This window comes from Lissotriton vulgaris, chromosome 1_1 (assembly GCF_964263255.1).
Source record: "Lissotriton vulgaris chromosome 1_1, aLisVul1.2, whole genome shotgun sequence".
NCBI lineage: Eukaryota > Metazoa > Chordata > Amphibia > Caudata > Salamandridae > Lissotriton > Lissotriton vulgaris.
Window position 1 is genome coordinate 2,090,409,171 of NC_141685.1, and position 23,547 is coordinate 2,090,432,717.

The window sequence follows — 23,547 nt, forward strand, 5'->3', positions numbered from 1 at the left end:
AGCATCTCGGACAGTAATGTTGCATTTGAGGGAATATTCTATCTAATTAAGGTAAGCTCGGTGCAACACCATAGTCTGGATACATTTTAATTTCGCATTTCTCGATGATTTTCTTGGATGTTCAAGCCCCTTCGTCCATTCTTTATCTGTTAGGTCTCTGTCTATGTCCTCAGTCCATGCAGTCCTCAGTGTGTCCAGAGTGACTCTTGTATGTGAGCTAATACCTGTGTAGAGCCATCTAATGAGGTCTCTGCCTCTGCCCATATAATGTACCATCTTGACCAGGTCATTAGTATGAGGTTCTTGCCTTTGCGGGGCCCAGTGTGTTTTTATATATTGAAGTAGTGCAGCTTGTAGTAAATATAAATGTGCCGGGCCACGGTTTCGTTAACAAAGGTATGGTCAAGCAGAGTCCTGTCTCCGAATACGTCTGCCACTGTGCTTATCCCCGCATCCAACCAGGGTGTCAATTTGTGCTTGGTGAGCCTGCCATCCATCAGAGGGATCCCCAACAATGGAATGTTACCTGCGTATGCAGGGGGTCCTTTTGCATACTGCAGTGCCCCCTTCCAGCACCGGAGTGCCGTACTTAGTAGTGGGGGGAGATCTTTCAGGGGTCTACTACAAGGCAGCAATAGGACATGTAAGGCACCACTGTCTATGTCCGCCTCCGAGAACCCTATGTTTTGTAAGTTGCACCCCGCCGTCCAATACGACAACCACTGTAATTGGCATGCATAACAATACACATGTAAATACGGAACGCCCAGGCCTCCCGTGCGTGTACCCACTTGTAATTTTTTCAGGCTCATACGTCGCCTACTATTGCCCCAGATAAGGTCAATGAGCAACGTGTTCAGCAGTTCAAACGTCGCTTGTGGCACTATTAGTGGTAAGTTGGTGAAGTAATACAGTAATCTCGGCAGGACCACTATTTTTGCTAGGGCCGCCCTCCCCATAACAGACAGCGGCAGTGCAGTCCAAAAAGTGATACTGGAACGCAAAGCTCGGATTACTCTGTGTAAATTACGTCTAACATATCTTCATGTGTTCTATAAATCTATATACCTAGGTACTTAAATGTGTCCACGGCCACCTATAGTCTAGTGTCTCCAAAGTCTATGTCTGTAATTTCTGTGTTTTCCATGGAGAAGAAAGCGCGCGATTTCACAACGTTAATGGCCAATCCGGACATGGTTTTAAAGTGACGAAATGGCTCATATATTGGCGCCAAGGGCAGACAGAGGTCATATAGGTACAGAATAATGTCATTGGCGTATGCTGAGGAAAGATGCGATGTGTTCCGAATCCCTATCGGTATACCCCGGTCTGTAAAATCTTTTCGCATTTTTATAGCCAATGGTACCAGGGCCAATATAAAGATAAGAGGTGACAGAGGGCATCCCTGCCAAGTCCCTTTCTGTATTGAATATTCCTCTGAAATATGACTACCAGTGCGGGCTTGCGCTGTGGGGGCCTTATATAGTAGGCGCAGCCTGGCAGTATAACCCTCTGGAATTCCAAATTTCTCTAGGGCCTGAAACATATACTCCCAATTGATTAAATCAAATTCTTGTCTTAGATCTAGAGAAATACAGCCCGCATGAGGATGTCAATTCGGGGCTTCTGTCATTAGAAAGTGTAACCTCCTAATATTTAATGATGTGCAACGTGTTGGTAAAAACCCGGTGTGATCTATATGAACTAGTTTGGGAAAAGAGGGCAATAGCCTGTTAGCTAATACCTTACTTACTATTTTATATTCCGTGGTTAATAATGATAACGGACGATAGTTGGCCATGTCTGTGGGGTCTCTCCCCGCCTTCGGGAGTGAGATAACTAATGCTTGTGCCATGGTGAGAGGTAAAGAGCCCTTCTCCCATGCTGTCTTATATAATAGTTCCAATTGGGGCACTAGGGATTCTGTGTACGTATTGTAGAATTCAATTGGGAGCCCGTCCATACCAGTGGTTTTATTACTCGGAAGTTCCTTCATAGCTACTCTGATCTCAGACTGGGTAATGGGCCCTGTGAGGTCTTTTTGGGCTTCCGCCGTGAGTCTCGGATATGTTAAGTTGGATAAGAAAGCCTCCGTTTGTCACTTTGTGTTACAATCTGGTGCACTGTATAATGTGGCGTAATAATTTCGGAAGGCCGCGTTGATATCTGCCTGAGTGTTGCCATTGTCCCCCTCCACTGTTGTGACCTCATGTATAACCACCGTAGGAGGGGCATCGCGGATCTGGCGAGTGGAGTCCAAGACTTATCTGCTTCACTGTTGGTTAGCCGCGAATATGCCTGATAGTCGATGACCCGAAATGACTCTAGTAGCTCTGCATATTTAATTCTCGCCTCCTGTAGTGGACCCTTTTGGTCTTCATTTGTTATTGCCTCTTGTTCCAACCTGCCCATATTATCTTCCACCTCTACTAGGGACTTATGTATTTCCTGTCTGGCGCCTACAGTCGTGCTAACTGCTTTGTCCCGGATCACAGCCTTTAAAGCATCCCATTCTATCAGCCTGTTTGTTGCCATATTGCTATTTTCTGCAAAATAATGATCAATGGTTTCTAAAAGATCACTGCGGAATACTGAATCTTCTAACATCTGTGGCCACAGCTGCCACATGGGAACCGGGGTGGGCACCCTTCCCCATACAATAACGATCTCCAGTGGATTATGATCCGAGAAAGGTTTGGGCAAATATGTGGTGTGAAGCGTTTGCATCGCTATCCTATCTATTCTAGTATGTAGGTTGTGTACTGAGAAATAATTGGAGTACTCCCTGTGGGCGGGGTGTAGCATCTTACAAACATCGCATAGTTCCCATCCATCCGCCCATCTACCCAATGCCTCAGCTTGTTTGAACACTCCTGCTCCACTTAGGGGCGGATGTGACCTATCTAGGGACACATCCATTACCGCATTGCAGTCTCCTACCAATATCCATGGTGGTTGTGAATCCCATCCCGCGAGCGCCCCACTCACCATGTCCCAGTACTTATACTGATCAAAATTTGGAGCATTCACCGTGCCTAATACTACAGGTTGACCATCTAACGTACCCTTTATGAATATATACCCTCTGTTCCAAAGCTATAAATGGTACTCCATGTCTCACCCAAATCGTGGTCCCCCTCACAAAACTGGAGTAAGAAGTGGAGAAAATGTGTCCCTTCCATTTTTTGCATAGTTTCTCCGCCTCACAGTCCACCATATGAGACTCTTGCAGGTACACTATCTGTGCTTTACTGAGCTGCAGTTGCGCCTGTATCCTATGCCATTTCTGCACTGAGCCCATACCCCATATATTCCAGGTTATTATGGTATATCTATCCTGCGCATACATTGTGATGTTTCTGTAGCTGTTGAGAAGCTAATGTGGTGTGCAAGCGAAAGAGCCTATCTGTTAACATTCCTACCATAAGACCGTCCCTCCAATCAAAAAACCCAATACTTGGTCTGGTCATCAAACTATACCAGACCATAAAACGTAACTGAACCAATAGGAACTCAATGGTATTTAAAGCACCTTCGCCATGTGGGGGACATCGCTAGCACTCCGCATGTGATGTATCCTTTGACACAACAATACAGACAAGCTTCTACGGAAGCCTGGGTCTAACTAGCATTTAAACACTTAAAATAAACTTGCCATTACCTTGATTACCATGTTACAATAGGACACTCTGCAGTACCAAAAGTAATACTTGCGGGTACAATCAGCCATATAGGTCACTAATGAGTTGTGGAGTTGCAGAAAAAGGGTATAGTCAAACCTCTCATGAAGAAGGCTAACAAATCCCCGGCGGACCTGACCAATCTCCGCCCGATCACTCTTCTCCCGGCTCTGGGAAAAATAACCGAACAGTTGGTCTATAGAGAACTCAAACACTATCTGGAAGCTCATAATATACTTCACCCGCAACAATCTGGTTTCCGTCCCAAACACTCAAACGAAACAGCTCTGATCGAACTGTCAGATACTATAAAAACGCTGCAAGACCAGAGGAAGAAGGCTATTCTCATACTTCTCGACCTCACAGCAGCGTTCGACACCATATCCCACTCAATCCTGATCAACAGACTGAAGGACATTGGGATTTCAGATACAGCCCTATCATGGATAAAATCATTCCTCACCGACAGGTTCCAAACTGTCGCTCTTGTCCCTTTCCATTCCAAAGAGAAAAAGGTCTCCTCCGGAGTACCCCAAGGGTCCATTCTGAGTCCCCTTCTTTTTAATATTTACCTCATCCCTCTCCTATCCTTGATTGAATCATTCGGCATACTGGTAACATCGTATGCCGATGATACGCAGCTGATCGTACCCCTAGAGGATAACTCAACCAAAGCTGAGCTCAATCTCAAAAACTGTTTAACAGCGGTCTTCCACTGGATGGACACTAACCATCTCAGATGTAACTCTAGCAAAACAGAGATCCTCCCCATCGGAAAGAACACCTCCTTCTGCCCAGCCCTCTGGTGGCCGGATAACTCTGTTGCCCCCCCCCCCCCAGACCGTAACAACAGCTAGGAACCACGGTGTACTATTCGACTCAGACTTATCATTCGACCAGCACGCCAGGAATGTTGCCGGCAGATGCTTTGGTATAATAACATCGCTAAGAAAGTTCTTTGACTTTCTTCCACTTGACGCCAGGAAAACTGTAACAGTAGCCCTCATAATCTCACGCCTAGATTACTGTAACGGCCTCTTGGCGGGGACAAAAAAGTCCACACTGACCAAACTTCAAAGTGTTCTTCACACGGCTGCCCGACTGGTCCTAAAATTGCCCCGAAAATCATCTGCTTCCGCAGCCCTAAGATCCCTGCATTGGCTCCCCCTCCATAAAAGAATACTTTTCAAAATACTTACCATCGCCTTTCGGGCGTTTAACACTACTGGTCCAAAATATCTAACCAGACGCTTCCCCCACTACAACCCGAGTCGTTTCCTCCGTTCTGCCCAGGACAACCTCATGTCCCCCGCCAGGTACAACTTGAAGACGAAAGGTGGAAAAACTTTAAGCTTCCTGGCCATTAAAGCCTGGAACAGCATGCCCAAACACTTGAGACAACAGACCCTTGAGAAACCTTTCAGAAAACCTCTAAAGACTTGGATCTTTAACCTCCCCGACGACTGGACAAAAGCTGCCATCTAGCCTCCTTCTGCCACCACGACTGGACCTTGCGGTGAGTTCCGATTTAGTTGTTGCAGCATTGGTTAGCTCCATCACTTCCAGCCAGTCTTCTACATCCCCCGGGCTTTCAAAGAAATACGAATTTTGTTCATGGAAAAATTTTAATCGTGCCCGGAAGAGAAGTGCATATTTCAGGTTTAAGTCTCTGAGTTTCTTCTTAGCGGCCAAAAAGGAAGAACGCTGCCCCTGTACCAGTACTGTGTAGTCTAGGTATAATGACATTTTTGTATTTTCAAAATGTATCAGAGATGATTCACAAGCATTTTGCAGGAGAGTGTCTCTGTCGCGAAAGTTCAGTAGTTTCCCTATAAGAGGCCGAGGAGGAACCGCTGGTTTTGGTCGTCCGGTAGGAATCCTGTGCGCTCGCTCTATGCAGTATTGCGTGGAAAGTCCCTCATTAGTGACATGATCCCTGAACCACTGTTCCATATAACGCGTTGCATCATTACCCTCACTTTTTTCCGGCAGTCCAATGAGGCGAATGTTTATTCGCCGGGCCCTGCCTTCGGCGTCTTCCACCCGGTCTAGCAGGATAGCGACCTGGTCCTGTAGTTGTTTTACTTTGATTTCAGTCTGTATCTGTCGTGGGACCACTTCCTCCAGTGTCGCAGCATTTTCCTTCACCTTGTACACGAGCTGAGTGTGGTCCGCCCGAAGCAAGTTAAGGCCAGTAGTCAGGGTCCCAATCTGAAGTTCTATCGCCTTCCTTGAGTCGCGCACTTCCTGCAGTATGAGATCCAGCTTGTCCACAGGTGCGGGTGCATCAGTAGGTTGAATATACTCAGACGTTAGCGTGTTATCCGCATGATTCGCTGTATCGGGACGGAGTCCGGGCCGCTCTGGTCCTGTTGTTTCGCTTTATTACGCCCCATCATACAGATCAAACCAACAAAATACAATGCGTTTAGGGTTGGTAGTAGTCTCCTAGTGTTCCGTAAGTAGGTCACCAGCGCACTGTCTCAGCAATCACCCCAGTCCTCCTTCAGCAGTATCGCAGCGCGATCTTACCAGATACTGTACAGGGCTGTTCGGCCTATTCTCCTGCACACCGCCGATCTACCACTTTCTCCCAATGCCTATCCTTCAGTGCAGTAGCGTAGTATCACACTGGAGGCGAGAGGCCACAGTCTATCTGCACCGGCGGCGCTGCAGTGGCAATCTCAGCCCTTTCGGTGTGAAAACACTAGTCGTAGCGTCCCACTACTCGTGCTTTGTATCCACAGTGGTAATTGGTGCATATGTGTTAGGCTACGGCAACCAGGAATCTGTTTGGTAGGCGGTCACTGAAGGATTCTCTGTAGTCCCTGTTCGTCCATCCCCACCTCGACAGTGTTCATGGGGCCTCTGCAACCTCCTCTATTCCCCTGGGCACCGTCTGAAACAAGCTGCAGCTACCTGGTAAATCCCTTCTCCTCTTTCACATCTAGGAGAGGCAGGCCGCTCCCCCCTCTGGTCTCACATGGGCTTACCTATAGTAGCTTTAAGGCACGCAACGCCATCGTGCACCGATCACTCTCCTGTATTTCCACATTCGGTGGAGCCAATGCACCAGGCCGCAGCTGTCGGGGGTCCACTCATCATGTAATCACTTTTGCCCTGCATACGTTGCCAATGCCACTTTAGCTTGGCTCTTGAGGTCTCTATTGCCCACTACCTTCTCTCAGTGTCAGCACAGTCTGGGAAGCTCTGCCTCCATTGCTTCACCTCAGCGGCCATCTACGCCACATGGAAGCAGGCCGCCCTGCATCGCCGAGTTCGCGTGATCCCGGTCCCCGCTCTGCGCCTCACCTCTATCGCAACGCGTCACTCCCGGTTCCTGCAGTGACACCCTCTTCAAAATGCACGTCCCAGCCTTGGATTTATTCATATGCATGAGAGGGTCGTACCTATTCTAGCCCCTGTCCCGTGCATTTGGGGCTGGTATGGTTCCCCGCTTTCAGCTGCGCAGTCAGGCCTCAGGGATCATAACTCCGAGTGTGCTTGCAACCTCCGTCTATTAGGCGTCACTGAGTCTTCGTGCCCTTCTTAGCTGATCGCCCCGCACTTCTAGCCTCCGTACTGCAGTATTTGGCGGGTATTCATCAGGATTCTGCGGCCCAGGTCCGGAGCTCGTCTAAAAGACGACCGCCATGCTTGGCTGCTAGCCACGCCCCCCTCTCTGGATTACTCCATGATGGAAAAGTAAGTGGGATGTGGGACTGGACAGCCACTGTAGTAGGAAAGGAAGAAGAATGAGTAAGTCTGCCTTTACATACACATAACAACGTGATTTTTATATGGAGCCTAAAATCACACTTTTCCCACTTCAAAGCACTGTATACAATGCCTGTATTATTACCTAATGTAAGGTTATTCTTTGCACCAGCCTCAGAAGGATGCAAGAGTGAGTGGGATCTCAACTCGCGATCTGCTAGACGCCGAATATTTCAGCGCATTAGCTTAACTCTATTTGTGATTCAAGTGATTAAAACTGTATGATAAGCATGAAAGACGTTTTTTATTGAAGCTCCTAAATAAGTACCAATTTATTGAGAAAATAAAAATCGACGTCATAAATATTGTACAAAATATCGCTTTTTATATATAAAATAAATTAATAAATATTAAATATATTAAAGAATCAAATTAATGTAATACATTAGATTTAATGTACATTTCAACAAAAATAACAAATCAAATGAATTTAAAAAGTTAAACACACATATAATAACTAATATATACATTTACTTCAAATCAATGATTAAACTAATAATTTTAATATATTTTATCATTTTAAAATATATATGTATGCCAATACCATAAATTATATTAAAAAAGAAATTACCCATTCCAGTGAGTGCAACAGTAGGGAAAGTGTTGGATAGTGGAGGGGTAAAAATTACTATTCCCACTCCAGTGAGTTCAACAGTAGGGAAAGAGTTTAATAGGAGAGGGATAACATTTACTATTCCCAATCCAGTGAGTGCAAAAGTAGGGAAAGAGTTAGATAGCGGAGGGATAAAATGTACTATTCCCACTGAAGTCAGTGCATCAATAGGGAAAGTGTTGGATAGCAAACGGACAAAAGTTACTATTCCCACTCCAGTCAGTGCATCGGTAGGAGGGAAAGCGTTGGATTACGGAGTGGTAAAATGTACTATTCTCACTCCAGTCAGTTCAAAATTAAATATATATATATATATATATAAATATATATATATATATATATATATATATATATATATATATATATATATATATATATATATATGACTCCAACCAGTTACTCATGCAACGCCTTTGCACGAGGTCCAGTACGCAGACACAGATGAATAAATCCACAGCCAGTCTTGTTGAGATATCTTTCTTTTTATTCCGTCATAAAGTGCAGAGGTGCAACAAAACGCCGAACAGACGCGTTTCGGGCGTGAACGCCCTTGCTCACTGTCAGCGGGTTAGTGGCTGAGTACCCATTTAAATACAGCAACAAACAATTACCACAGGGCGCCAAAACGCCAAATTCAATCATTGACATTGAAAGAGGACTTCAGTCAATAGTAAGTGAGTTCAAACCTTATTTTCATGGCGGCCATGCTTGAAAGGTACATATATTGTACTTGATGTTGCAATTACTGCAAAAAAGGTATTTCATAGTCCAAATACATGTTAACTAAAGGCTCATTCACAAAGATCAACTACCTTATTTCATGGAGATTACGTTTTAAAGTGCAAGTGCACTATTGCAATAATGTGCAAAATATCGCCAATAAACACCGCTCGCTATTATTAAATTGTGCAAATATGCAAATGAAATAATTTCATCATTGTGCAAATACGCTGTAAATATTAATTGTCTTTGACATAGATTTCCAAAAGGCGTTCATCTTGCCCTTAGATTAGAGTCATTGTTAAAAATTACTCAATGATAGGTTAGGCAACACCATGATTTTTATGAAATTTACAAAAGACTCCACGTGGTGAAACTAGAGTTATGGCATGTAATTGTCAACACATTTCAATTGATGAATATGAAAAATTCCATACATGTTGCATTGTTAACCACATGGCTGCTGGGCGTTTTCCCCCCCCTGTGCTGGAAAATGCCATTTTAGTGGCACCATGATGAGCTCAGCTCGTCATCAGCACACGACACCCGTGGGTGATGACGAGCTGAGCTCGTCATCAGCATCGAAAGGGTTAAGATGTGCTCGTAATCGAATGATGTTTCGATATCTCAGGCCACTAGATAAATAAATTATACTAAAGTGAAGGAGTGCTAAAATGTCCTGACCAACAGGTATAAGACACATTGGGGTTGAGGAAAAAAATATAAACAATATTTGTTAAAATATGCAATTGCATAACATTTTTACTTGATTGTATATCTTGAAATGCCTCTATGTGATGCATGGTGGTATGTTCAATCACATGATTATGGTTAACATTGGTCCCTGCCACAGACCAACATCATCCCAGTAGTATCGTGGGCAAAAAGCGTGGAAACCCAGATTATTGAGGCAAGGGAACATGATATTTTATCCATATAATAGAAACATATCTAACTGTTCTGATAATAACATATTTACAGGTAGCATATATTAATGTACAGGATGTTGTGCTAAAGAAAAGTGCTCAGATCTTCCCCCATGTTCAGACCCCCCGGGATCTTTGTGTTGAGGCGAACAATATAAAGGGACTCCAACTGTCTCAACTGTCTCTCGTAGTCTCCACCTTTCTTGGAGGTTCTGACTGCATCTATCACAAAGTAACTCAGATGGGATAGGTTTCTGCTGTGATACTGGTCAAAATGCCGAGCTACTGGGTAGCTTTTGTCACAGTTGACTATGGCCCGTAAGTGCTGAAGGATGCGTTGGTGCACCGGGAGTTTGGTGCTACCCACGTACCTTAGATTGCATGAGCATGTAAGTACATATACTGCTAGCTCTGTCTTGCAGGTATAATGGCCTTTGATGTTAGTTGGTTTGCAGTCAAATGGTGTCATGTAAGATCTGGTGTTAGTGCCAAATTTACATGCTCTGCATGATATACACCGGAAAAAACCTTTCCGAGGTGACAACCACTCGTCGTTCTTTACTGATTCCGGTGAACTAGACACTAAAGCATTTCTCATACTGTATGCTCTTCTGTAAGTCACTTCTGGTTTTTTGGGTAAAATATCTCTCAATATGGGGTCGGTCAGAATGATAGACCATTGCCCTCTGACTAATCTCGAAATTTGATTAGCCTGGCGACTAAACCCTGTAATCAAACGTATGGTGTTGCTATTCTCTTTCTGAATATCATTGGTGGAAACAGGACTGGAGGGGGCCTGGAGGAGACTTATCCTGTCCAAATTGTTGGCTTTGGACATGGCTGTCTTAAGGGCACTGAGTTTGTAACCTCTTGCTTCCAACCTTTTTATAGCCTCATTCTGATGGAAGTCCCTAAGTTCCACTGAGCTACAGGTCCTGTGAATCCTAAGGAATTCTCCATATGGTATGGATCTAATGGTATGACCCGGGTGGAAACTGCGTGCGTGCAGGATTGTGTTGCCTGCTGTATTCTTTCTGTATAGGCTTGTGGTCAGAGTGTTATTGACTATTGTGACCTGCACGTCTAAGAAGCAAATTTCAGTTTTGCTGATTTCAGCACTAAATATTAGGTTGGAATCATTCACATTCAGCGACGGCTCGTGGAGGGAGTTACGGTGGGGCAGGAGGGCGGGGAGGGGGAGGGGCAGGGCGGAGGTTGCTAAAAACCGGCATATGGATAATTGCAGGTAAGTAAACAATTTAATTAATAAAACGAATTTCGTAGCTCGCACTGCATTGCATTTTGCGATGCAAGGCGCACTACGAAATTCGTTTTATTAATTAAATTGTTTACTTACCTGCAATTATCCATATGCCGGTTTTTAGCAACCTCCACCCCGCCCCTCCCCCTCCCCGCCCTCCTGCCCCACCGTAACTCCCTCCACGAGCCGTCGGTGTTCACATTGATGGATTTTACAAACTGCTCAGCTTCCTCCTGACTCCCTTTCCAAATAATAAAAATGTCATCGATGTACCTCATATACTTTATGATGTTATTACGCCAAACATTCGAGTATTGCGCCCTGAGGACATGCTCCTCCCACCAACCCACGTGGAGCCCCGCGTAGGTTGGGGAAAAACATGTCCCCATTGCCACTCCCCTCAACTGCTTAAAAACTTTGTCATCAAACAAAAAGATGTTATTGTTGAGGCACTGTCTACCATTGTCAATAGCATGTTATTATGTTTGTGCAACTCTACTGGTCTCTTACCCAAATAGAATTTCAAAGCTTTGAGGCCATCATGATGAGAAATACTAGTATAGAGACTAGCAATGTCCATATATATATATATATATATATATATATTCACCCAAATTGCTCCAGCAATATGAGGCCGCACTCCCATTGAGGTGAAAGAAACATCTTTATTTATTTAAAACCAACAGCTTTTCCTCCCGTATTTGTGTCCCTGGCCTGACGCGTTTCGATGGACTCTCACCATCTCATCAAAGTCCGATTCGGGAAGCCTAATGGAGGGCTTGAAAAACATTTATCCTGCAAATAATCGTGGGCATGTTACCCACTGGAGGGGATAAATAGTGCTTAAATGGACTACGCCGCCCAAAATCAACATTATCGGCAAACCGGAAGCCAATTAAGGTACTGAGTACTTAAGAAGGCAAGGGGCGGCGAGTCATGCACGTCACTTTTTCCTGCTCACGAGGCCTCTGAAGAGATGGTGAAAGTCCATCGAAACGCGTCAGGCCACAGGATGTATCACGGAATCGGAAGTTGCCTGTTTCTTTTGAATAAGGATGTTTCCTTCATCGCAGTGTTGTGCGGCCTCAAATGCTGGGCATTTTTTGGTACATATATATATATATATATATATATATATATATATATATATATATATATATATATATATATATATATATATATATATATATATATATATATATATATACATCTGCAATACCTCGCAGAAAAACGCTGCTTTACAGCAGGATCACGAGCGTGGACCAACTTCTGTATCAGTGTTATTTTTATTCCCATTTCACATGTCACAACGCGTTTCGGCCGTCCAAGCGGTCTTGATCACTTGACTGTGCATTTTGACAAGCCCCATTTTTAAAGTGCAAGTGCTTCAATATTGCAGTAGACATAAAGAAAATACTTACATGTGTAAATACATATATAGAAATGTTTATTTGACAATATTTCACATATATAAACATTTTAAATATTAAAAATAGCAGTATATATATATATATATATATATATGGATATATATATATATATATATATATATATATATATATATATATATATATATATATATATATATATATACTTTCCACAATCTCCTTCCTTCCATAAAAGATTACTCGGACACCTTCCTTCTGCAAATAAGTATAGATTTATTCGGCAACAAACAACGCGTTTCGGCGGTTAAACCTTGATCACGCTTGTGAATCTCCGTACACACAATCAAATTTAAATCCATAGGTTTAGAAAAAAACAAAAGACTATTTCGAAGGTGCTGCGCTATTGAAATTAAACATATCGGCCATTTTGGAGTGTGGTTAAATACCCAACCAGTGTATAGTAACATGTAATCAGTTCAAAAAATAGATAGATTTGTACAAACACAATGCAGTTCCATGATGTCATAATTACGTACATGATAGTTACATTGATGGTCCGTCTATCTCCAAATGTACCATATTTAACATCTCATGTTTCACAGAAGTACGGGAAGGTTCTGCCCAAGTGAACCTATCACCATTTATCTATCACTGGATGACCCAAACGGATTGCACCCACTATTACATCAGTCATCTAGCCCAGGTGGGTAAAGGAAGGCAGGATTTTCAACAAAAGATACATTTCTCGCATTTTCTTCCCAAATAGAACCTTCATGTAAATGAGCAATCCTGTGGTCACAACATCCTAAACACAGCGAGGCGCCTAAAAAATAGAAGTTTAAAATTACTTAAAATAGCAGCTGCGATTCTGTGCTTCATATCAACTGAATTGTACATTCATAGTTAATGTAAGTGTACTGCTAATTCTTCCGTGATATTTAATCCATTGGGCACAATGCTCTCAAAATCAATGATATACATCGATTCCAATTTACTTAGGGATAGTTCTTGATTACCCCCCTCAACCCAAGGTCCACACTATCAATCCGTACTTTCGTCTCATCTTGGTAATGATGTGACTGAAAATGGCGAGCTATCGAATACAGTCTGTTATTGTTCCTTATAGCTTGAAGATGCTCCAGGACTCTTTTTTTGGCTTGATGTTTGGTACTCCCCACATACCATTTGTTGCATGGGCAAATTAAAATATATACGCAATGTGTGGTATTGCAGGTTAGATGTTTCTTGATCACAAATTCCTTTCCTGTGCTGGGAACCACCAATATGTCACAGTTAGAGCTTCCTCTACATGCTTTGCATTTGTTACAACATTTGTAGCCTGGTTGCATGCCTGGTTGACCCCGTTTCTCCTGTGTCACATGATTGTGGCCTAATTCATCTTTTAATGATCTGCTTTTCCGAAAGGTGATCTGGGGATTACTCCCCAAATCAGATTTCAGGTGTTCGTCAGTAAGAAGGACATGCCGATGTTTTTTAAAAATCTCACGAATTTTATTGGCCTGTCCAGAATAAGTCGTGATAAATCTTTCTGTCTCGGTACTGTCACTATCCCTTACTGGATATAGCAGATCATTTCTAGCGGTTTCCTCAACCCTCTTACAAGCCTCAGAAATGGTTTTCGTGCTATAGCCACGTTCCTTGAACCTTTTACACTTCGTGGATTTTTCTAGTTCAAAGGTCCCGGTAGTACTGCAGTTTCTCCTGGCACGTAGTAATTCCCCGTAGGGGATACTATGTACCAAATTGCGGGGGTGTGAGCTGTTTGCCCTAAGGATACTGTTCCCTGCAGTATCCTTACGGTGCAATTTTGTTTCAATGCTATGACCATTAATATTGACAGAGATGTCAAGAAATTCGATCGAGGTCTTGCTATTATCTGCACTAAAAGTCAAATTCAGATCATTTCTGTTTAGTTTCTTCACAAATTTCCTGGCTGATTCTTCAGGCCCACTCCAAATGACAAAAATATTGTCAATATAGCGCAGCCACAGGGCAACATTGGTGTCAAACTCTTCCATCGATGCGGCCACCTGCTCCTCCCACCAGCCCATAAAAAGATGCGCGTAGCTGGGGGCGAAGCAGGTGCCCATCGCAGTGCCCTGTGACTGCCTATAGATGGTGCCATCAAAGACAAAAAAAATGATTTATCAAACAGAATTCGATCATGTTCATGATCATATTCGAGTGGTCCAACAGGGAGATCGATCTGGTTCTGAAAAAGTGTCTAATGGCCTGTAATCCTAGTTGGTGCCTGTTGCTGGTATATAAGCTACCCACATCGAGAGTAATTAGGACAAAATTATCTTCCCAATGTATGCTAGTAAGAAAGTGAGTGGTATCTCTCAAGTAAGAGGGAAGTGCCAATACATATGGTCTCAGGTAGTAGTCATTAAATCTGGACGTGTTTTCTAGAAGGGATCCCATTGAGGAGACTATTGGTCTCCCCGGGGGGTCATGCCAGTTCTTATGTAACTTGGGTAGAAGATATAAGACTGGGATCCGGGGGTGTGGGCAGTGGAGATAGTAATATTCCTCCCACTCCACCTGTCCCTTCTCTCACCATTCCACTAGTAGTTCCCTATATGTGGTGTTGGACTTTAATATCTCTGCCCTATCCGACTTCTGATAACAGGAAATATCCTGTAATTGCCGAATACCTTCCTCCAAGTATTTCTTTTTTCCAAGGACCACCACATTTCCCCCTTTATCTGATTGACGGATGACAATACTGTCATCCGCCTTCAGATTCTTAATGGCATCAATCTGAGAAATAGTGAGGTTTTTTTGATGAAATTGAGTTTTAGTTGATCTTAATTTTCTCAGGTCTGTCAGAACACCCTTCTCGAAAAGATCAATTGCTTCACATTGTACATTGGGAAGAAAGGTTGATTTGGGTCTAAATTTACTCCCCGGGTTCCCATCAGTCTCGACCCCCCAACTGTTCAAATCAGGTTCAGTCACTGTCTCTTGTGTGTCATTAAGCATTATGTTACACAGGGCTATATCCTCAGCATTGAGATTACTTACAGTGTTCAATGTTTCATCAGTGGTGTGTCTTCTGGGTTTGGTATTGAACCACTTCTTCAATTTCAGTTTACTCGAAAAGAAGAACAAATCAATTCTTGTACGTGCAAAGTTCATATTGCTGGTAGGGCAAAAGGAAAGGCCTAGAGTGAGAACATCAATTTCATCTTTAGACAAGTTGTGTTCTGAGAGGTTAACTACAGTCATACTGTTTTCTGTAGTTTGCAGCCCCGTGTCTCCACTCCCATTTGGGCTGGCTATATATATATATATATATATATATATCATCAACAAAATAAAAATAGTTTTTTTTAAAGTTAAAGAAATATATAAAAATATGTTAAAAATAAAAATATATCTAATATTCAAAATAAAAGATAAAAACATAATATAACGTTAAATACATAACACAAATACCTACAAATATTATATTAATTACAATTTAAAAAAATCAAACAAATGAATATTATTATTTAGAAAATATTTATTAACAAAACATTATTACATAAATTTAGTCTATTTACTTCCTGCCCTATAACACCACACAACTCACAACCCCCATCACAAAAAATATTTGCATAATTAACATAATTAATTTTCAAGTAAACAAATACTATTAATTAAAAAACAAATTAAAACACATAACATTTAATGAACTTCCCACCCTTTACACCTATAATCCCCACAACCTACACATAAAATTAAACTGTAAAAAAAGTATTAAAAAACGTTTGCAGTTAAATAACTAATAGTATTTAACAACTAATTAGAAAGTAAGTAAAATTAATTTGCTCCCACCCTTCACCTCAATAAACCCACACACATTAATAGTCAATAAATTAATTAATATTAATTAACAGCGAATTACTAATAATTAAAATATTTTTTATTACTTTAAACCCTTTACCCGTATAAACGCCACTACCGCACCTAAAATTAAATATACAATTACCATAATTAATTGTCAACTAATTAATTATTTTTTAATAAACAACTAATTATTAATTAATTAAAAATATGTTACTTTCCACCCTTTACCCCTATAAACCCACAACCCACTACGGAACTAAACAAAATGCAAATTTTTATTAAAATGAAGTGAATAACTACTAAAAATGTAACACATATATTAAAAAACATAAAAATACTTATACAAAAAAATAATTAACATATATTTAAAATATATATAAAAATACATAACTCAAATAAAAAAATCGATAGTTTAAACAACTATATTTTTTCAAACGATATTAATGACTTCTATATTTTCAAAATCAATATTTCTTACCTTAAAGTCAATATTCTTGATCACAATATTCTTGCTGTCAATATTTCTGAGTCACAATGTTTAAAACGCATTATTAATGTAAGTCAACATTAAAAACTCGATATTTTGTTTGAATACCATGGCCAGGAGGGCAAAAATGATAAAATCTGCTATTATGACCAGGAGGGCAAACATGATAAAATTGGCCATTATGATCAGGAGGGCAAAAATGATAAAATCTCCCATTAGGACCAGGTGCGCAAGTTAAGGGAGGAGAGACGCACGCTGCATCGCATTTGGCAATGCATTGCGTGGAATGAAATTCGTTTTATTTATTTATTTGTTTACTTACCTCTGTTGGACCGTAGTCCATAGTTTACTACCCTCCACCCTGCCTCTCCCCCTCCCTGTGTCACCGCCCGGCGGCACTCCCACCACCGGCCGCTGCTGCCTACAGGGCCTATTGTAATTTTTTCTATGTTAGCCTGACTGCACGACACAGGCTGCATTAGCTTTGCACACAATACTACAAAATCATGTTTGATTTGTGTCACATTATATTTTCACTCAGAATCTACAGTTGTTTTCTAGTTCTGTTCTTTCTGGGGATTTAGTCTGAACAGCAGACAAGGTCAAACAACAATGTCCTTGTTATTATGTTCTGGTCAGGCACTCTCACCTAGATGCAACACAGAAATGCAGCTGTTGTTTATGAACATGTGAACCTTGTCATATAGATCTGTACATTACTGTAACAAACAGAGAGAGATTAATTTTTCCTAAGAGACGATCACAGCTATATTTGAGATGTCATACATTCATCTGTGTATGCTAAGGTTCAAGGTCTGCAATAAAACTCAGAGATATTTGCTGTATAATCAGTTTTGCTTCTGTAGAAGGGGAGAGGAGTTAGGCTATACTGTTTTATAATATGACAGGGCATTTCATAATATACGGTTTGACAATGCAGATGTTTTTTTTGCTAGGCAGTTGTTTTCTAATTGTGGCATGTATACTGCATTTCAGAACATGATAGTTTAAGTAAACAAACTTCCTCCGTGTCTCTTTCATATCTTATTGTGGACGAGTGTGGGAGTGAACGGGGGTGTCCTGCCACCGTGATCCCTGAGAGGGTGTGGAGTGTTGTGTTCTGGGGTGTCAATTCAATTGTTCCTCTTGTTATGAGCTGGAGGGCAAGTGAGACACTATAGCCAGCCGGACCGGGGCTCATGGTACTGAGGTGGTATGGTGACTCAGTCCCTAACTGCTGATGTTCTTTGGACCCAAGCATAGTTCTGTTCCTAAGCAGCAACAGGCCTTTGCCTATAACGATGTTGTACCACCAAATAAAGCCTTTCTTGATTAGATTTTCCAGACTAGCAGAAGACATGGCAATTCTATCATGAAAATGGACAATACCACCCTCCTCTGTTCTTTAATTACATAGCGTAAAGAACCAAGGGGGATGATTTAGGTTTTAAGATTGACCTGCCATCTTCAGTTTGAAACTTGCTATCCACCCTTACCTAAAGACGCACAATTTCTTGTGCAGCTATCTACATATCTTTCAAGTTGCTTTGAGTCATGTGTGGCACTTTCAGTCATTCTTGACTTTGAAACCAGTAGCCTGTTGCATTGTAGGTCATGTAGATTCCCTTCTAGGGTTGGCAATCAGGGCTGAAAAATGCAGCATGCATGCACTGCTGGCTGAGAAGCCAGGACTGGCAGGGGATGTCATGCCAGAACTAGGGTACCTTGACAGATATGACTAGCGTTGACATTCATTGCTAGAACTGCATAAATAACTACAGCCTGTTTATAAAAACAAGGAAAAGAGTTTGATGGTAACTGCTCATCATCAGCGCCAGGAACCGCTGGAAACAGTAAGGTGCATTGTGGAATGCATTCATGCATGCTTTGTTTGCAGAAAATACTGAAGAACGAATTGAGTAAAAGGTGCATATACCTAAACGTCACAATGATGATATCCATCCATAAGATTGAGAGGTTAGAGTGGGAGAGAATGAGGTCGAGGATCAAACCTCCAGTCTGAGGCTCCCATGAATTTCTGAGCTCAGTTTGTTGAGCCTTGCACTCATGGGGCCAAGTGATGCTTGCCTTCCTCACAGAGCACGGCTTTGCTATGTCAATGATGGTGTGTGCCATTTTTTCCCAGGCCTCGGCGGAAGCCTGGCACAACTAAAACAACATAGCAGTTACACAACACGTTTTATCTCACACATACAGATCCGCTGGTGGAACCTACAGTTGACCAGCATTTAGACTTTTGGGTATATGCCCGGTGAAAAATTTCAAGGTAGTTTCCACTGATAAAAATACCAACCAAGAACAATAGTCAACATGAACCTGTTCCAGCATGTGACTGGAATGTCCTAGGTAAGAGATCACGACAAGTCCAAATCGGTGTATACAGCAACAGGGTGCAGTAGCAACAATATCTAACTAGAATATTGGCCAGGGTTCGTGTAGCTGCAAATCTATTGTACCATCACACGAAAGTAAACACAATGGAAATGAGGTAGAGTATTTGTGCTCACTTACTACAATAGTGCAGTTTCAGGGCCCTGAACAAACAACCACATGCATAATAATTGCACAGATCACTAATAATATTTGTGAGGTAAGCACACTCAACGCGCCAGGCAAGTGCAAAAGGTCATTTATTAGGACCAGGTTGCAATACACTCCAACAGTTAAACAATAATTAACTTAAAACATCTTAAAAAACATCTTATTATATCCACACCCTCATTCTATCTTCACCCCAACTTTCACCCATCGTTTTACCTCACACTTCCTCACACCTCTTACTCCACAAGCTCGTTCCATCCCCATACCCCTCCTCATTTCTTTTCCTCAAGCATCCTTCCATGAAAATCTTCCTTGCCAGGGCATCCTGCACCCTGTCCTCCTTCGCATACGTACACCCTCTCCCCTAAGGGGTGGCAGACCCGCATCTGACTCCCCACCCCCCACTCGACAGCCCTACCACTACCCATGCAACCCATCCTAATCATGGCATCCTGAGGTCCTTGAAATGACCCCCACCCAACACTTCAACCAGCCCGATGGATGGGTGACACCCGTCGCGCAAGGCAATTGAGCAGGAGAGAGGTTGCCCCCTTTCTTGGCTCCTATACATCCCCGGTCCTAAATCCCACCCCTGCCCACAACCCTCCGATCCTGTCCTGCCTTCATCATCACCCCTCATGTTAAATCTCGTGGGAAGACTAGGCTGCGCCATTGCTTTCCTTGGGACTCTCCTTACTCCACAACACCACAATAAATGACATCATCAGATGCTTTCGAACAGCATTATAATACATTATTGAAAGACGGTGGCTTCTGGATGCTTGGCCACATACTATAGACCATTATCTCAGGATTCTAGGGTGCGATAGGCTGCCTTTGCTTTTAATTGTCAATGCTAAGAAATAGTTATGCCTTTTCTTCTTTTGGTGACAAATGACTATCGTCGTCCAGTTCTGAGGTAGGGTAAACATTTCTTTGGCTGAGAAAAATCCTCTGTTATGGTTTCAGATAATTCAATTAAGCAAATATGTCATCAATGAAACTGTGATTGTAGAACCTTGACAACAAAACAATGTATTCTTCAAGTATGCTAGTCATGCCACATCATGCAGATGTTTTAAGCATAGTGCAATGGCGATATCAATTAATAAATTACAGCGATAGCGGGGTAATCGCTGTTTTAGCATGGAACATCGCTGGTTGATACGACCATGTGGTCGTAACACAAAAATCCACCCCCCATGTTAGGTATGGGTTAGTCATGATTTTAGCAGACGCTAGTTATTGGCGAAAACAGCAGTTTTCGCCCAAAACTAACGTCTGCTAAAATGCGTGGGCCACCTTGTAAATATCGCGATGTGCAGATCAGCGATATTTACAAGGTTGTACTGCCCGGTGACGCCCCCTTTGCATCTCATTAGAGTTGCAAAGGGAGGCGACAGAAAAAAGGGTGCTAACATGCGCTGATGCATGTTAGCACTCTCTTGTAAATAGGGCGATATTTTTATCTCCGCTTTTTGGGCTTTAAAAGCCCAAAAAGCGGAGATATGGCCCTTGTAAATATGCCCCTTATTACGTAATCAATTTTAAACAAACGTTACATGTTTTGTGGATGTCTAGCAAATCATTTTCAACAGTTCTTGGTTGAACGAGATTTTCTATCCTTACCTTAGTATACTGATTGGGGTTTCCCTAAATTTTATTAACCAACTAGCAGCCCGTTCCGACGTTGTCCGTATATGAATTGCTGCCGGCCAGTAGTAAATTGTTTTGTAGGATTTCGTTTTGATAGCATTTCTTATCTGTGACAGGCCTGTGAAACGCTCCGATTCACAGTGCACTGCTGATGCACTTAAGAGTGCGCGTTCAGTAGTGTGTGAACTCGAGTTTCCCTACTTTATTTTTCCTTGCAATATTATATAGCGCGAACTCGACAAAATGGCATGAGCACAATTTACATTACAGAAGAACACGTCCATTTGTGGTAGGCACGGGGAGACAAAGCGATTTGCCTGGAATCACAGGATGTTGAGCTGATGCCGAGATTCAAACGTAGCTCCCCAGCTCTAAAGTTCACAATTCAAGAACTTGTGGCGGGAGGTGTGTCTAAAAGTGTATGTCGGTGCTGGCCATCAATGAGAGAGACCTGTGCATTTTTCAAATCGGTGGTGAAAAAATATGAGTATGTTGCTGGAGATGTGGGCCGCCGTGCCACCAATGTACTTACCGAGGGAGGGTAAACACCCATTATTCCGCAACTTTCTTTCCGCACACCATCACTCCGCATACTTTCATTACAAAAGTACCATGACTCCGCAATGCCATTATAACGCATGGCATTACATTTTATATGCTTTTACCACGCATACATTTACAACAAAATTTGTTGTAAATGCATGAATGGTAATAGCATGTTTTTTAAATGTTTGGATTAGGTAAGTATGGGTATAGGGGTATATGTTTTGGGGTACTGAGGTATATGTTTAGGGGTGTTTGGGTATTTTAAGGGTTCAGATATAGTTTTGGGTTATGTGGTACAGGGGTAGTTTTAGGGTTTAAGGCTAGGTATGGGTTTTGGGGTACAGGGGTATTTTTTAGGGTTCAGGGCTAGGTTTGGGTTTTGGGGTACAGGGGTATTTCTAGGGTTCAGGGGTAAGTTTGGGGTTTGGGGTACAGGGGTATTTTAGGGTGCAGGGGTAGGTTTGGGTTTTGGGGTACCCGGTTATTTTTATGGTTCAGGGCTAGGTTTGCGTTTTGGGGTACAGGGGTATTTTTTGGGTTCAGGGGTAGGTTTGGGTTTTGGGGTGCAGGGGTATTTTAAGGGTTCAGGGCTAGGTTTGGATTTTGGGGTACAGAGGTATTTTAGGGTTCAGGGCTAGGTTTGGGTTTCGGGGTACAAAGGTATTTTTAGGGTTCAGGGCTAGGTTTGGGTTTTGGGGTACAGGGGTATTTTTAGGGTTCAGGGGTGGGTTTGGGTTTTGGGGTACAGGGGTATTTATAGGGTTCAGGGCTAGGTTTGGGTTTTGGGGTACAGGGGTATTTTTAGGGTTTAGGGATAGGTTTGGGTTTTGGGGTACAGGGTTTATTTATAGGGTTTAGATGGGTTAGTGTTTAAGGGTGTTGGGGTATTTTAAGGAGTAAGGGTGGGTTATGATTATGGGGTGCAGGGGTACTTAAAGGGAGCAGGGTGGACACCCGGAGCTGGAATGTACAGAACCTGGGAAGAAAAAACAATTAAATATTGGGCACAACGCTCGCTTTTTTTCCGGAATCCCGCGCCCCGCACATGCCCACGCCCCCAGCACACGCCCACAGCACACGATATGAGACATGGCATGAAAGGTGGAACATACCACACGCCCCCAGCGTTTGTCACGCCCCAAGCACAAGCCCACAGCACAACGCAGACACGCCCACAAGGGACTACTTTGCTGGCACAGTTCTTTTACATTTTAAATGTATATGGTGGGCGTCTGCATAGCCTATGTCCTTCTGCTGCAACTGCCCTTTCCAACGCTGTATTGGGTGTTGTGATTGGTGCTGTGGTTCCTGAGATTACCCGCCTCAAAGGTTTGGGCTCTCTCTTTGTTATATTAGTATAGAAGATGTGTGCAGATGCACGCTCAATGCCCACTAGAATCTGGGGCTCTCAAACATTGCCTCTGCAGCTACAAATGAAGGTGCCATTCCTAGATTATGGATCGGGTGGGATTGAGCTACTTACATTTTTACACAGGTTAGGAAATAGTAGCCCCTTTTGTTGGACGATAGAAATATTATTTTCAAATGTTAAATGAAAGATTTTTTTTTAATGCATTTAGGAGTTTGACATGCTACCAATACGCAATTTGCATAGGCGTTATTTGGAAGGGGAGTGTTTTGGGCGTCCTTTCCAAATACCGATTCTGTATGGTATGTATTACTGTTTTGCGGCAGAATTCCGGTCGCAAAACAATAATTTATCACCAGTTAAAAGTGGTGGTAACTAATTAGACATGAAAATGTTAAAAAAATATTTTTTCGGAGCAGACAGTAGTCCAGGGTCGGTGTTTCTCAATATGTAATCTTTTCAAAGTTATGTTTTCAGCCTTTTCATAGTAAATTGATGGCGGCTGCGTTCTGATTACTAGAGACACTTCAAAATGAATGTCATGCGCGCTCTCAATGACCTGAATGTTTTTGTCGTTTTAGCTACTGTGAGAACGGCCTGATGCACTGCAGCTCGAACGACGTGCCCGGCTCCTATTCCCCAGATGCATTCTTTGATCAGCCATCTCATAGAGGTCAGTGCAGCCTGTAAACTTAAGCCTGTTGAAG

The 23,547-nt window shown here is 42.4% G+C and overlaps 1 protein-coding gene across 1 annotated transcript in view; it reads left to right on the plus strand.

The window, feature by feature from the left end:
• Window positions 1–23,547, plus strand: part of VWF (von Willebrand factor) — a 1,126,314-nt gene that overhangs the window by 353,019 nt on the left and 749,748 nt on the right. The window contains exon 17 of the mRNA XM_086921215.1: window positions 23,422–23,513. Within this exon, the coding sequence (XP_086777341.1) occupies window positions 23,422–23,513 (92 nt within the window). The remainder of the gene's footprint in view (window positions 1–23,421; window positions 23,514–23,547) is intronic.